General features: G+C 39.3%; 1 protein-coding gene across 4 annotated transcripts in view; it reads right to left on the bottom strand.

The window, feature by feature from the left end:
- SLC13A1 (solute carrier family 13 member 1) overlaps positions 1-16,159 on the bottom strand; it is a 148,253-nt gene extending 132,094 nt beyond the window's left edge. For all 4 annotated transcript variants that reach the window (XM_040472095.1, XM_040472094.1, XM_040472096.1 and 1 more), the window contains exon 1: positions 16,040-16,159. In XM_040472095.1, the coding sequence (XP_040328029.1) occupies positions 16,040-16,138 (99 nt within the window). In that variant the 5' untranslated portion in view covers positions 16,139-16,159. The remainder of the gene's footprint in view (positions 1-16,039) is intronic.
- Between the last annotated feature and the right edge of the window lie 1,250 nt (positions 16,160-17,409).

The raw sequence follows: 17,409 nt of genomic DNA, 5'->3' as shown, positions 1-17,409 counted from the left end.
GCGCATGCGTGCACATGTGAGTGTTTAATTTGAATCATGATTTACAAACCAAATTTCATATTAAAAATAAAATCTGAATTCCTGGATTTCCTTGAAAAAAAAAAAAACTAATGAATTTGGTAATATTAGGATAATATTCTTCCATGTCAACAATTCTCCAGACTCAAGCAGAGCTTATCCTTCAAGACAGACTTGTGCTTTTCAGTTCTGCACAGCACCTCTGTACCATTTCACTTTATTCTCTTATCTGCTTGGCCTTTGTTGGCATTTGAATAAAATCTCTGGTAGTAAAAATGCTACCTACATACTCTGCCTTGCAAGTACATCTTTCTTTGCCATTTCAGAACCAACATTTGAACTGTTTGTTTGAATTTCTGTGTGGCCCATGGACCAGTAGCATCAGCATGAGCCTAGAGCTTGTGAGAAATGCCGAAATCAGGCCCTTCCCCAGACACACTGAATCAGAATCAGTATTTTCAGGTTCCCTGGGTGATTCGTATACAAGTTAAAGTTTGAGAGGCAGTGGGTTACTTCCTTTTTCCCTTTTCTCTTTAACTCTGGCCTCCAATTTGGAAACCAGATACAGGTTTCCAGACACTGCTCCCAGGTAAAAATAAACTGCTCAAATTTAATCCCTAGATTTAGAACATATTTTGAAAAGTTGTCCATCCTTCAATGTAAGGTTCAAATTTATGTCTTGTCTATGGAGCTTCCCCCAAACACTCAAACACATTTCATACTTTTGCATTTGAGTCCCAGGAGATTTTAATTGCAGCTGGCTAAGGCACCATATCTGCATTGTCCCTAACAGCTGCCTTCCCAGAATTTGTGGCAAGTGCCCCATTTTTCATATCTTGAGGAAAACTTAAAGTCTAGAAAAAGAGGAATAGAGAATTTTCTCTCTGGGTGGGCAAGATGGCAATCTCAGTTTTCTTGGGATAGTGCTGGGTTACACCTGACATACAGGTATTTTTCTGATTAGCAACCCTTTTCATTCTCAAAAGTGTCCCTCTTTTGGCTGATAAATTATAGTCACATCCTATTGATATCTCCCTCCAGTTCCTGTTTTCTATTATGTGATCTTCCTTGGTCAGGCTTGGAGTCATGGGAAGGAAAGTGTTCTTTCCCATCAATACTCTTCAGGCATTTAACAACAGAAGGTTAATACAGACACAATGTTAAGCATTTTTTTAAAGAACCTAATATTAAAATATGTCGAATTATTTTTAAAAGTCAAATATCTGTGAATATTCTTGTTAAGAAGTAACAAAAGAGGGACAAAAACATTTCATTGTTTTCTGTTATTTGTATCTATTTAAAAAACACTAATATTAGGGTAAGGAATTTTTGGTGACTAGGTTCTTCTAATGAAGGAAAAAAAAACAGACAACGCGTAAGTTGTCTGTGCTGCCACTGAAGGGGTATCCTGGATATCTGGTTCACAGAACCAGTTCTGAGGTAGAGGAAAAACTCCTTCATTTTGTCGGTAGAAAGCTCTAGACTGGCCCATCGTGTCTAGCTCTCCCATATTTATCTCCTGGTGATCGCTTTAGTTTTTCTCTTCCATCTCTTTTTCCACCTTCTTGGCAAGCCCCCCATCCCTAAAATAGAGCTGCCCCACCATTACCACCACCACACATCACAACCACCGCTACGGCCACCACAGGCAAATAATGATAAAGCCACAGTGAAAGGAGACCGATGTCCGCTCAGTTAGATTGTGGGCGAATTGTTTTCCCCTCTCTTCCAATGCCTCTCAAGTCTAGTAGAAATCACTGATATCTTATTCAAATGAACTCTGCAACTATAATTTAAATAATTTAATTTAAAAAAAAGTAATAATTTAAATAAAATTTTGTTCTAGAAATAGGAAAGCACTTTAGTATGAGTTCTTGAACTGAGTCAGAGCAACACAATCATGTCCACTTCTTCTGTGTTTACTGTGAAGGAAAATAGAGTAAGAAAAAAAAAAAAGATTCCAAATTCTAAGACTGATCTTACAAAAAGGATATTTAAAATCATGATTCATTCTCAAGATGCTACATGAAACGAGGGTGGGGGAGTTGAGACAGCTTTTCCAAATAAAAATACCTCAAAATAAAAGAAAAAAAATTCTGTTCAAAAATTTATCTGCTCTCTACGATTTCCAAAAATTAGATGGGCAAATTCAGCAAACAAACCACATCCAGCCAGACAAAAGGCAGTTGTGCAGAATACAGGTGTTGTAAATTCTGTTATGCAGTATGAGGTTTAATGTCACTTAACCACGGTCTCCCACTCTGTGTGTGTCCGCTGTACCTCCATGGCTCATTTAGGGCCATCGCCACTTTTTCTGTTGCATGAAGATTCTCTCAAATACCAGAGAGAGATGAAGCTATTAAGTGCAGACTAATTACCAATATGAACAGGAGATTCCTGTTTTCTGACATTAAAAAAAGTATTAGAATCTTTCTAGCAATGTATCTTTAATTTTTTTTTCTATTTTTTTAATTTAAATTCAAGTTAAAAAAGATACAGTGTAGTCTTGGCTTCAGGAGTAGAACCCAGTGATTCATCTCTTACATATGACACCCAGCGCTCATCCCAGCAAGTGCCCTCCTTAATGCCCATCACCCATTTAGCCCATCCCCCCCCACCTCCCCTCTAGCAGCCCTCAGCTTGTTCTCTGTATTTAATTTTTTTCATGCTTATTTATTTTTGAGAGAGAAAGAGAGACAGGGAGACAGAGACAGCGTGAGCAGGGCAGGGGCGGAGAGAGCGAGGGAGACAGAATGTGAAGGAGGCTCCAGGATCTGAGCTGTCAGCACAGAGCCCGATGTGGGGCTTGAACTCATGAACTGTTAGATCATGACCTGAGCTGAAGTCAGAGCTTAACCGACTAAGCCACCCAGGTGCTCCTGTTCTCTGTATTTAACCGTCTCTTATGGTTTGTCTCCCTCTCTGTTTTGTTTTGTTTTGTTTTGTTTTTAGTTTATTTGTTTATGTTGAGAGACAGAGGCAGCACAAGTGGGTGAGGGGCAGAGACAGAAGGAAAGAGAGAATTTCAAGCAGGCTCCACACTGCCAGCACAGAATCCGATGTAGGGCTCGAACCCACGAAGCTGTGAGATCATGATCTGAGCTGAAACCAAGAGTCGGACGCTTAATCAACTGAGTCACCCAGGCACCCCAACTTCCCTCTCTGTTTTTATCTTATTTATCCTTCCCTTCCCCTATGTTCATCTATTGAGTTTCTCAAATTCCACCTGAGTGAAATCATATGATATCTTTCTCTGACTGACTTATTTCACTTAGCATAATACCCTCTAGATCCATCACGTTGTTGCAAATGGCAAGATTTCATTCTTTTTCATTGTCGAGTAGTATTCCAATTATTAAATAAAATATTGAGAACATATGAAAAAATAATATAACACTTGTACACTTCATCATATTTTAAAAATGTTGACAACTTGCTACATTTGCTTGAATTTTTTAAGTAAATAAAACATTCCACGTATAGTTCGGGACATATAAACTACTCCATTTCTTTCTTCTTGGTCAATCCTTAAAGTCAACCACTGTCTAAAATGTGGTTTGTACCCTTTCTACCCATGTTTTTGTGATTTTACTACATGTAGACATTAATAAATTATAGACAATAAACACCACATGGTTTTAAAATTAAACAAGGCTTACTGTCTGTATCATTTTTTAACTTGTTTTTTTACTCATGCAAAAAATGCCTTTTTACCCTAATTTCCCATCTTACTCATGTATTTCAAATGTGTTCATATTGATACATGTAGACCTATTATTAATTCATTTTAAATGGATATGGCATTTCTTTTTATGCATTTATTACAATTCATCTGTCCATATTTCTACTGAAGGTTTAGGGTTCTTTCCCCAACATCTTTGTACCCTGCCTCCATGTGGATAACAGGAAAGAGATTTTCAAAGCTCTAGTATATATCTAAAACTAGTAGTGACATTTCTAGATGGAAGGCGTGGATTCTAACTGTAGTGAGTATTGCTCAAGTGATATCTAAGATAGTTGTATCTGTTTATATCAGTACCAACAATGTGAGAGAGTTCCATTTCACCAACCATCGGTATATTGGGCTAATTGATTTATTTGACAATCTGATGGTATGAAAAGCTCCTCTTAATTTAATTTGCATTTGCTTGAATACCATTGAAGTATTTTTTTCATGGTAATTGAACATAATTGTTTCTCTCCTGCAAATTACCTTATTTATAACCTCTTATTCTTCTGTTGCTTCGTTGCTTCTTTTTTTCATGAATCTGTGGAGTTACCTTTTAGATTCTTAATATTTATTTAGAAGTTAAATATTTTCAAATATTTTTCTTAATGTCTGGCTCGCCTATGCAATTTGCTCTATTGTATTTTTGGTTGACAAGTTTTTAATTTTAATGCAGTTATTTTAAAATGTTCTTATTTTTAAAAATTTTTACTACCTTGTATGAGAAATTTCTTCCTGTATTATATACTCCCACGGTTTTTTCTGAAGTTAAAACTTTTCAAGAGTAGGGCCTTGATTTACTTATATAGGTAACTGATACCTTATTTTTCCTAAATGGGTAGCCAAAATGTCCTGGCTTTTTAAATTGGATGGTCTGTCTTTTTCCCACCAACTCCTGTTGTTACCCATTTCTTATGCCAAATTTCTATAAGTGCAGGCACATTCATTTCTGGCCTCAATCACAGCCACCTTTTAAAAATCACTTTCTGCAAAACTGTTAAACTCTTTTAATTATTACAGATTTTTAACAAGTTTTACAATCTGCATCTCAAGTCCTTCATCTTATATTTTTCTCAAACTTGTCTTCATTCCCCTATTGTTTTCCTTAGATTTGGAGTGTTTCATTGCTGTGTTGATTTCATTTTCAGTCTTTCTTCATTATCTTTTTGCATGCTGAAATTTATTTTCATATTTACCCTGAGGGGTAGTTCTTTTATCTTTGTGTTTATTTTTTCTATATTCATTGTTGCTCATCCAGAAGCTTACAGTTGCCTCCAGCAAGTCCTTAGCTTCCAATCTAGAGTGTCTTATCTTGGCAGCCTGGGGTCCTGCCCTACCAGGACAATGCAAATCCAATCATCTAGCTGGATCCAGTAGCTTGAGTCAGGTGCTGGATGGGAGGCTGCATGTCTGCCTCCTATGAATGCTGCCACAGACAGTCGTCTGTCTTTTTCCCCCTCTCCCCACAGCTGCAAGAAAACTACTCTCTGGCACTTAGTTTGGCTCTTTGAACCTGACCTCAGGATGATGCAGGAGTATTTTGAACCATTAAGTTCTCACCTTTACTCCCCCCGTTTGTTTGTCTTACCCATTCTGGTCAATGGAAGCATGTGTTTGCTTTGGGTGTAGCGTGGAGAAGGGGTTGATGTAGAGGGATCCTAACTGTACAAACTTCATCTACACTGCGGATCATGAACTTTATAGACAGGAGAACTTATTTAAAAGGTGAAGACAGGGGCGCCTGGGTGGCTTAGTCGGTTAAGTGTCCGACTTCAGCTCAGGTCAGGATCTCACGGTCGGTGAGTTAGAGCCCCGCGTCGGGCTCTGGGCTGATGACTCAGAACCTGGAGCCTGCTTCCAATTCTGTGTCTCCCTCTCTCTCTGCCCCTCCCCCATTCATGTCTGTCTCTGTCTCAAAACTAAATAAACGTTAAAAAAAAATTTAAAAAAAAAGGTGAAGACATCTGCCAGGTAAATGGACAAATGTGTTTTTCTGACCTATGAATAAGTACAAGGATGGGAAAATAACACTTACGAATGTCCACTACGTGCCAGATACAATATTTGGTGTTCCACTGACTTAATGTGCACCCAAATTCTTTGAGGTACATATTGTAATTCCAAGTTCAACTAGAGATTAGTGATCACATTGCTAGTACGTGGTAGAGCTGGGATTCAATCCAAGCAAAAATGCTACGAGAGCATATATTTTTCATTTATTGCTCTATTCCTGCACTGAAAGCAGTGCCTGGAACATACGAAGCACTCAGGAATATTCCTTGAATAGATGTTTTCTTCTCACAGTTTTTCTGTGTTCTCCCTACAGTTGTTTCTATTTATAGGGCTTCATCCTTCTAGAAAACTCTCAATCGCTATCTAAACATATCAGCATTAGGAACTTCTTTACTTTGCCTTGCTTTCTTTTTTGTTTTCTCTCCCACTTGTCTGGCACCGGCTATCTTAACCCTCACCCCAGTGGGGGAATGTCTCTACATTTTTCCCGGAGCTCTCATCTCTCTTGCCAGTAAACGAGCATTGGAGCTAAAACTTTTCCTGCATAGGTTACTTCCTCACAGCCGACACTTTCATGCTTCCCCAGGCCCCATTTAACAATAACACAGTCGTATCTTGTCTTAACCACCTCAACCAAGTGCAGCCAGGGTACCTGCTGCAGAGGTAGGAAGGCAAATGAAGCTATGACTAGGCAATTTGGATAACGGTTTTCCTCCACAAATTCCGACTGTCAAATTGTCTTGGGAAATGTGGCTGATTATACTTAAAAATCACCTCGGTTCTCCTTTAAATTATATCTCCAGATGGAATTGGAATAAAAATTAGGCTTTAAAATATAGTTTCTTTTGCCCCTGCCCTCCTTTTTTAATGACACTCTGACTGGTATTAGGGAGCAATTCGGCTGATGAATTAGTACGTATGTGGGTATGATCTCTCAGCACAGCTGGAGAAAAGCAGGACCAATCACAGGCCTCACTCACTGCAATTGATTTTCTAAAGAGGACACAAAGCAATTAAGAAAGGAGAAAAATCATGCATTTTAAATCTGTCTGCTACAAGAAAAACACTATTATTATTTCACAGAGCCTGTAAAGGGCTTTGCGTGGTTTGTGATACACCTACCTTTTCTGACGCAGTGATTTCTCAAGACTCAATCCATACTAATTGCAAGGCTTACCATGACTAGAAATATTCTCATGTTGGAAGATAAAGAGTAAGGAGGAGCTCAACTACACAGTCAAGGGAAAAAACTAGCATTTCTTGTTTTTAGCCCAAATGGACAGCGGGGAAAGGCAACTGGTGGTGCCACTAGGCCAATTACTGGGGAATGATTAACTCCTACTTTTCATTTCACCTCTGCAACTAATTAGCAATGGAGATATACAGTCCTCACACGCCACCCACACGGGGGAACTGGAAATGACCACAGGGTCCACCTCGTTTTCCGACCTGAGAATGCATTAGAGGGCGATCAGAATGCAGTCTGTGAATTGACAGCTTCAGAATCATGAGGAGTCTGTTAAGCGTGCAGTGTCTTGTACTTCACGTACAGAGGCTGTGATTTGAAAAAGTAGCTCAGGTGAATCTGAGGCGGCTGATCCACAGATCACATTTAAAACTCTTTCAAGAGTCTTGTTCATTTTACAGATGAGGAAATGGGCCAGGGGCAGCACGACAGAGTCACTTGGGAAGTTTTTCAGAATGTGCAAGATAAGTCAGGGCAGCTGAGGCTATGCTGTGGCAAAGTCCTTAAATCTCAGCAGCGTAAAACAATCAGAGTCTAAGGCTTGCTCACACTATTTGTCCATCATGGGTCATGATTACCCTGCAATCCGGGCAGAGGGAGGCCTCATATCAACTTATGCTTTTATACTTGAAAACCCAGAAAACGATGGAGTAAGGCCAACTGTGCACAAGCTTTTAAAGATCTGATATAAATACTATTAAAGAAGCGATATCCTTGATGGACTTGGGAGTCAGAGAGACTTTACTCCCTTTATAGCCTGTGTGACTTTGGACAAATTGCTTCACCTCTTTTAGTCTCTGTTTGTTCGTCTATAAACTGGGTGTAATACTGAGTATTTCTAATGGCTGCCATGAGGTTTATAGCGGACGTTGATACTGATTATCATTACCAAACTAGGTATAAAAATGTACCACGGAAGGAAAAAAACTTACTCCAGCGTTCTTGTTCTGTCCCTTTGCCATACTTGTCACTCTACTTGAAGTCCCTTCCTTTGATCATCTTCTTTCTCCTGCATCCTATCTTTCCTCCAAGATCTGGATTAAGTCTCCACATCCTTCTACTACTAGACATCGCCACTCTCATTCAGCATAGTTATCAACTATCTACTGTGTGACTGGCACTATGTTTGATGCCAGAGAAAACAGAAATTAAACAGTATGCTCCATGCTTTTGAGGTATTTAGAGTGTACAGGAGGAGGCAATGATAAAAGCAAAGTGGAACACGTACTATAACACAGGCTGAAGTATCCAAGATGCATCAAGAGCACTAAGGATGAGTCCCAGTTTGTATCACTGCCTGATCTGCTTCCTCAAAAACGACAGAGCAAGAGGACAGAGCATTTCAGGACAAGGGTACAGCATGTGCAAAGACAGAGAGGCAAGAATAGCCACGAATAGTCAATAGTAATCTAGGGACTGCAAATAGTGAAATACTGCTAACATGTAAAACATGAATGTGGGAGACAGGTACTTGGGTTCTGGGAGAGGGTTGTTAGGACAAATCAATGGCAAAATCTTAAACATCAGTGTATACATGCTTTGTTTAGATATTTGTTTCCCCCGTAAGCAAAAGGGAATCACTGAACAACTTTGACCAGGGATACAACAGGACCTGGTTGGCATTTAAAAAATAGTGCTCTGGTAGGAGACATTGGGAAAAAGACTAAAAATGGTCCATGGGAAAGAGATATGGGACAGCCTAAAGAAAGCAGTGCCAGCAGGGAGATGAAGAAGCAGACGGGAGGGGGGATTTAGGAAGTGAGGCAACAGGGGGGCCTGGGTGGCTCAGTCGGTTAAGCGTCCAACTTTGGCTCAGGTCATGATCTCGCGGTCCGTGAGTTCCAGCCCCGCATCGGGCTCTGTGCTGACAGCTCAGAGCCTGGAGCCTGCTTCCGATTCTGTGTCTCCCTCTCTCTCTGCCCCTCCTCTGCTCGTTCTCTGTCTTTCTCTGTCTCTCAAAAATAAATAAACATTTAAAAAATTATTAAAAAAAAAAAAAAAAGAAAGTGACACAACATAGACTGATGATTTGAAGCACCTGAGATGACACACAGGTTTCAGACCTGGGAATGGGGTGAAGGCTAGCAGGTTCTGGGAGATAAAGAAAACAGAAGGAGCAGCAGGTGGTGGACAAGCGGGACTGTGTGTGATTGAGGACATGGGGGTGGGGGTGGGGCTGGAGGAGGATGAATCCCCAGAGATCCATCTGCCTTTTTTTTTTTTTTATTTATATATGAAATTTATTGTCAAATTGGTTTCCATACAACACCCAGTGCTCATCCCAAAAGGTGCCCTCCTCAATACCCATCACCCACCCTCTCCTCCCTCCCACCCCCCATCAACCCTCAGTTTGCTCTCAGTTCTCAACAGTCTCTTATGCTTTGGCTCTCTCCCACTCTAACCTCTTTTTTTTTTTTTTTTTTTCCTTCCCCTCCCCCATGGGTTCCTGTTGAGTTTCTCAGGATCCACATAAGAGTGAAACCATATGGTATCTGTCTTTCTCTGTATGGCTTATTTCACTTAGCATCACACTCTCCAGTTCCATCCACGTTGCTACAAAAGGCCATATTTCATTTTGTCTCATTGCCACGTAGTATTCCATAGTGTATATAAACCACAATTTCTTTATCCATTCATCAGTGGATGGACATTTAGGCTCTTTCCATAATTTGGCTATTGTTGAGAGTGCTGCTATGAACATTGGGGTACAAGTGCCCCTATGCATCAGTACTCCTGTGTCCCTTGGATAAATTCCTAGCAGTGCTATTGCTGGGTCATAGGGTAGGTCTATTTTTAATTTTCTGAGGAACCTCCACACTGCTTTCCAGAGCGGCTGCACCAATTTGCATTCCCACCAACAGTGCAAGAGGGTTCCCGTTTCTCCACATCCTCTCCAGCATCTATAGTCTCCTGATTTGTTCATTTTGGCCACTCGGACTGGCGTGAGGTGATATCTGAGTGTGGTTTTGATTTGTATTTCCCTGATAAGGAGCGACGCTGAACATCTTTTCATGTGCCTGTTGGCCATCCGGATGTCTTCTTTAGAGAAGTGTCTATTCATGTTTTCTGCCCATTTCTTCACTGGGTTATTTGCTTTTCGGGTGTGGAGTTTGGTGAGCTCTTTATAGATTTTGGATACTAGCCCTTTGTCCGATATGTCATTTGCAAATATCTTTTCCCATTCCGTTGGTTGCCTTTTAGTTTTGTTGGTGGTTTCCTTTGCTGTGCAGAAGCTTTTTATCTTCATAAGGTCCCAGTAATTCACTTTTGCTTTTAATTCCCTTGCCTTTGGGGATGTGTCGAGTAAGAGATTGCTACGGCTGAGGTCAGAGAGGTCTTTTCCTGCTTTCTCCTCTAAGGTTTTGATGGTTTCCTGTCTCACATTCAGGTCCTTTATCCATTTGGAGTTTATTTTTGTGGATGGTGTGAGAAAGTGGTCTAGTTTCAACCTTCTGCATGTTGCTGTCCAGTTCTCCCAGCACCATTTGTTAAAGAGGCTGTCTTTTTTCCATTGGATGTTCTTTCCTGCTTTGTCAAAGATGAGTTGGCCATACGTTTGTGGGTCTAGTTCTGGGGTTTCTATTCTATTCCATTGGTCTATGTGTCTGTTTTTGTGCCATCCATCTGCCTTTTAATTACATGTCTAGACACAAATTATTTGTTTAAATCATTTGGTGTGTATTTATATACAACCTTAAATTTGTGGTTAATGTTTGCCACAGTGTATACTGACTTTTCAAAAACTGTGCAGGCTTCTTGAAAGCAGAAACATTAATTTAAACTTATGTTTACATACCACAGTTCACTTAGCACAACACATTGGGCTTAGCAAGGTCTCATAAAATATTCATGAAAAAATATGTATCAAATTTGGATTTCCTCGTTTTGTTCATCTACCACATTACTATTAGCATGACTTCTGCCTTTTTTTTTTTCTTGCCCTACATCATGTTGATGCTCTTTTGTGACTGAAGTGCTTACTTTCTTGGAGTTTACAGCATTTCCCCCCATACCTTAAGCCCCTACTATGCTTTAAACCAACATTTAGAACAATATCAATTATTTCTATTGAAATGCCTGTTTGACTTGTCCCTTTCAAAGTTCAGTATGTTTTCTTGGAGTTTTTCCCCTTTGCTCTTCTTTCACTTGTAATCATTTTAAATTCTCTCCCCTTCATTTTCGTTTTCTCTGTCAGAATTTCCTCCATCTGGTACATCCTTTATTACTTACAAGGTTACATTTCTCTACAAGCATGATATTTTCCTGTTTTGTTTTTGTTTTAGATTTGGCACCATAAGTCTGTCATTTGTATCATTTCTTCTATTTATTATAATTTCTATTATAACTTTGAAACTCATGACATATCAGATGAATATATTGTGAGGGGAATGCAGGTAGCACATGATAGTGCAGATATAGAGCTGCCCTTAATGCCATAGTCCCTCCCTCCCTAACCCATGTCGTGACTGCGCACTAATGCTCTGCTGTGTTGACTTTGCCATTCTCCTTTCTCTCCAAGTCTCTCTTGGTGTAAAATATTTTGCAGAGAGATCCTGGAGTAAATGAGAGATAATTAAAATCTGGTTTCAGTTTTATAACCAATTAACTAGGACATGCTGCTCAGTTTCTGTGTGGCTGTTTCCCCTCTCTTTATCTCAAAAAGGGGTTCTAATTAGGGATAAACCAGGGATAAGCCAGACCGAGTGAGATACGACTGAAAGAAATGCACTCTATACACAGAAAACATTATTGCTCAATTTTCTCCTCTTACTGCTCCTCAAAAAACCCTGGCCTTCTTCTTATCTTTTTGTATTATTAATAGAAAATCAAAGAAAAATCAAGAACTGGAAAAATGAGTAAAGGAATAGTAGAGGGTACTGAGAAAAGTAAAAATTAACAAGATGCTAAAAACAGTAATAAAAGAACACAACTGCACAGAGGATATCACTGAAACTATGGCATATGGCCTACGCCAATTTTAACTTTTTATCAGGCAATATTTAAGAAAGTTCCTTTCCAAATTGAGAAAAATTCAGTGCAATTATTAATTTCATTCAAATATTTACATAAATATGAATTATATTCCAGGCTTGTTTTATTGATCACTAGCTACTCACTGGAGAAGGACTAAGACTAACTTTATGTTTATATCATAATTAAAAACTGATGTTTCATTGTAAAGCAATAAGGAAGTGTGATTCCTTTAGTAAAGTGACATTTATCCCAATGTATTAGGAGTATAATTATTACCATTGTGGAAGCTGTAAGAATACAGATATTCAGTTGTGGTTGGATCACAGCTCTGGAGTCAGACAGATGTTGACTGGAAACATCTATATAGCCACATTTTGGTAATCTGTTTACTTGTTTCTGTCTCTGTTTCTTATCTGCAGAACTGGACTAATAATAATACCTAATTCATAAGGATTAAATTTGAGCTTCTGTTTGACTTATGCCCATGAGCATAGTCTCCTTTGCTATGAAATATTTCCATGAAAACATTGAAAAACACAGTCTTAAAATTTCTTCCAACTAGAAGATCTTAAGATGCCAATCGAATGCCATGACTCATAATGAACATTTGGGTACAGGTGTGAAGGGAAGGTACAGCATATGCTGACAAGCTGACATGACCAGCTTGTACAGCTGAAACTCTGGGACATTCAGCAAATGACACACATGTAAGGCTGCTACTTTGGTTCTCATATGCCTATCTGCAGTAGTTAGAATCGTTGCAATTTTCTAACTTGAAGACGTTGAATAGCAAGAGGTCAAGTGAGGAAATGGCTAAGATACACCCCTTCTGTATTTTGACCTTCTAAAGTATTATCACAAGGAGAAATGCCTGAGTTGTTGATAATGATCATCAAGCCACACTTTATATAACTATTCGAAATAGAGGGTAAATCTTCAAAAAATACAAAATACAGAAAAGACTAAAACATAATCACTGGGAAAGCATGAAGTCTGAGTTCCGCCAGAATCTGTGTTTAAATCCAGTTTCCATAGCATCTATGTGACCTTTGTTGGGTCACATACTTTGTGCATCAGCTTCCCCAAGTGGAAAATGAGAATGATAGAACATATGTGACTGTCTTATAGGTTTGTAATGAAGGTTAAATGAGATAATTCAGATAAAGCAGCTAGCAGAATGCCTATAACAGAGGCATGTTCTGCAAAGGGAATTCCTTCTCCTTCCCTCTGAATATTGTATTGCAAAACTACTAAGGGTCTCTAATTGTTAATGCCACATTTCTTTTTTTTTAATGTTTATTTATTTTTGAAACAAAGAGAGAGCGCTTGCGCATACAAGAGCGTGGGAGGGGCAGAGAGGGAGACAGAGGATTCAAAGTGGGCTCTGAGCTCTCAGTGGGGCTTGAACCCATGAATCATGAGATCATGACCTGAGCTGAAGTTTGCTGCTTAACCTACTGAGCCACCCCTGTACATTTCTAAACTGCAATGGAATTAAGGTGAGGGTTAAGGCCAATCTATAGAAACAACTCAATAAGCAGTAGGAAAATGAAAAAAAAAAATCAGTCAATAATTCATTGTTCTGACATTCATGCAGAATTATTGTGTTTTTAGAAAGCAAAATTGATTTTTTGTTTTGCTTGAATTCTTTAGTTGTTCTGTTACTGGCTGTTTAGAAGCATAGGGTTCTTCAGTTTGGTCATCCGAAAGTTACAATAAAGTGATTTGCATCCATGTCAAAATAGCCTCTACTTTAAGTTCATACCCTCCAATGCCCCATATTGTTTGAAAAAAAAGTTCTGCTTTCATTGTAAGCAACAGTTAAAATACTATTGAGTTTATTTAGCAGTTGATTGAATGATTAAATATGCATTTGAAGTAGCCAAAAATGAAATCATGCTATTGTACTAGGAAAAAAACCTCACATTAACACTGATTGAATTTTAACAAATGAGTTGATTAGTGGAAAAGGAAAGAGGAACACAGTTCATCAAATGCAACATGATGCCAGGTCCCTGGTTTCTCCACAGACCTAATGTACTCCTGTCATAGTGCCTTGAAAAAAAAAATTAATGACTGCATTTCTTAACAAGAATATACTTTCTGATTAATGAATCATGCATTGAAACCTCTGCTTTTTATTTAGTTAGTTGTTCTCCCTTTCAACGAATTTATATTCACTTCCTCTGAAAATTATGGAAGATAATCAAAGTGTCATGCACATGTATGTCAAAGGAGCAGCACAGATGATATATAGTCATAGCGTAAGTTTGTACTGACTAGCTTGATTTCTTATTTTCTCTGCCATAAGTAAGGATTTAGGCTGAAACTAATCCAGAAATATTAAAATATAGCAGGGGTCCAGGTATGAACCAGGATGTATTCATGATAGAATGGTAGAATTCAGCCAGGTCTGGGGGGCCCACAGGACCAGGGGAGTTTGAAAGAGGAGGCCATCATGCACACTAGACAGAGTAACAAGTCTTTGAAGGGGGTTCAGATAGAGCAGCATTCACATTAGAGTCCCATGTCTGTAACTGCCAGAGACTCATATAGGAGTCCTCAGAAGTAGCTGATACAGGAAGCAGAAGGGGGGTGAGAGAAAGATTAATCACACAAAATTTGAAAAACAAAACCAACTAAACCAAAGCAATGGACAGGGCCTATTGTTTTCACTAGAAATTCTTTAAGGCTTTGAGGGTTCAATGTTTGACCAAAAAGGGTGGGAGTCCTTCCCTTCCTCAACAGGGAATTGTGAGTCATCATTGTGAGGAGAGAGAGGCCCAGCCTGGGAGGCTGCTACAGCTGGATGGCTGTCCCCTGCACGAGGCAACAAGTAGCCAGGGGCAGTAGAGGCCAGTCCCTTCCCCAGCTTTACAGGCAGAGGAGACCTTGGTAGAATCAAAAAGGATTTTTCATTAGCTCACATGAATTTCCTTCAGAGATTCCTAGATCAGTGGTAGGCTTTTGAGGGAGACTGAAAGATCCACCATATTATAATTACCGTGATTCTACTTCAACGTAGACTGGTAAAACCTTGATTAATATTTGTTAGAGAACATCAGAAAGCCATCATGGGGTGGTGGGAACTGCACCGGCTGTGGGTGAACACATTTAGGGAGACTCTTGCTGCCCTACTTACTGTGTGCCAGCCACTACTGATGAATGCTTATGCATTTAATCTTCACAACAAGCCTGTTACTCTCCCAGGCTTACATACAAGAAAACAGAAGCCCAGAGAAGTTAACTGATTTACCCAAGTCACACAGCTTGTAAGTGGTATATCTGTGACCTAAAGCAGAGAGTTTAGCTCCAGTGATTGTCCTCTTACCAAGTAACGCTCATTACGCTCACTAAATGCTTGCTGATTCAAATCATTTTACCACGGGATTAAAAATGTCTTGGGTTTATTGTTCTGGACTTTGACTACACTTAAAAGCAAACAGAAAAATGCTTGTAAGTACACCGAACTGAAATAAGATCTCAAATGATTGGAACACGGTACAATCATTTATTAAGTTTTCTAATTAACTGAGGAAAATTATATCATGCTTTCAACGTTTTCTCATTCCATAAGGAAACTAAATTTCCAGGAGGTTTAGTGGCCCACACTGAGCCATGGAGCTGACAAGTAAATTAGTCTGTGCTAGACCCTGGGGCTCCCGGTTATTCTTCTAGCTCTTTCCCCAGTATCCCAAAGCTGCCTGGCCTTGGGAGATGGGATTGTGCTAACCCAGGATCGTCCCTGAAGATTGATAACTAGAATGACAAGATCTCAAGGGTTGTGCTTCTTTTGTTCTTTGTCTCATCTGGTTAACCAGAAAGAAAACAATTCTGATTGAATATGTTATTTAATTATTCTAGTTAGTCATACTGAGGATCAACCAACTTTAACCATTAAAAAGGGGAAAAGTGGACAAAACACAATGTACGACCATCCTGACTTCAAACTCAGAGTGGCACCACCCATCCAGTTCTGAACCAGGCAGTTACACAGAAACTATTAAAGGACAGCTAAATAAATCAGGAAATCCACCAGCCTATTCTCCAGGTTCACTTACCTTGGTGCGAAGGATGATTGGCAATGGCAGTAAAACCAACAGAGTGAAAACTACCAGGAAAAACTTACGATAAACTAGAACATAGCTGAGGACGTTCATTGTCCTGAGCAGACACGTTTGATAGTGCTCTTCTCAAAATAAGGCAGGTGTTAAATAACCAACACGGATTAATATTTCTCCAGCCCATCATCATCATTTACTGCACTAGATGGTTCAACATGAGTTAAAATTAAATCTTGATTTTTTATTGTTTTACTGTCACAATTAACATGGAGAGAGAAGCCCGAGTGTTCGTAAGAAATCACATGCCACTTGCTGGTATGGATTTTGAAAGATACAACTGATTTTTCCCTATTTAATTTGTTCACATTAACTAGAACATTTATTGGCCATATCTAGGGGAAGGCAAAATAGTGAGGTTTGTTGATGTTGCCCACAGTGAGGCCCCTCTGCCCCTTTCGATGTCCCCTGACTTCCGGGCTCCATATTTGGGTGGTGCCTTGAGCAATCTCTATCCGATGCCCCCAGTGCCCTAAGAAAGTGCATTTTCAGTGTATGAATTGAAATAGCGATTTCCAGCAGTAGGAATTTCAGTGTATGGCAGTGTGAAAGGTAAAGGTTTTGGTACAGATTTTTCTAGGGCTTCTCAGGTAATGTGTTGAGGCAGCCCTCTGCACTGCCTATGTGAAGTATGGCTCAGAGAAGAGCTCCTGACCTCTCTCATTTAGGAATTCTCTGCTCTCATTCAAAAGATAAATAACACTGCTTCTGATGTTGAGCAGCATTTTTCTCCCAACATCACACTCAGTTGCACAATGATTTACTCACTATTTGAAAGCAAAATTCTGTGTATTTCTTGTACCCCATTGTCTCTTTTGATAGAAAACTAAAAGTTATCATAAAGCCTTATATAAGCCCTCCCCTGTTCCACTTTTTCATGACTAAGTTGACACTACTAGGCTGATTCTGACTAGATAATTAACAGGAAATCTTCCCAGAGATAAGTCATTGGGGCCATTCAAGGGGTGAGTGTGTGTGTGTGTGTGTGTGTGTGTGTGTGTAAGCACATGTGTGAAGATGGTGACTATTCTCACAGTGATGTGGAGGATGTATTTCAAAACCGCTCAGGGCTAGGGACTCTGGTTTGTTTCTAATTGTGTTGTAAATTAATAATGTGATACACTTCAACTAAATAACTACTATGCACCTAGCCCTAGGTATAAACAGAACACATTTTTTTTTTATAATTTATAGTCAATATAAATTATTGGTATAAATAACCTTACTTTTATGTAGTCTATGGTTAGCATTTAGACCTTATTTCTAATTCCACACTAATGTAACTGCTTTCTTTTCCTATCAAAGAAGAT

This window comes from Herpailurus yagouaroundi, unplaced genomic scaffold, assembly GCF_014898765.1.
Source record: "Herpailurus yagouaroundi ecotype Mexico unplaced genomic scaffold, PumYag 100, whole genome shotgun sequence".
In the NCBI taxonomy this organism is placed as follows: domain Eukaryota; kingdom Metazoa; phylum Chordata; class Mammalia; order Carnivora; family Felidae; genus Herpailurus; species Herpailurus yagouaroundi.
Note: the sequence above shows the minus strand (reverse complement) of the source record. Positions and strands in the feature narration are given on the sequence as shown.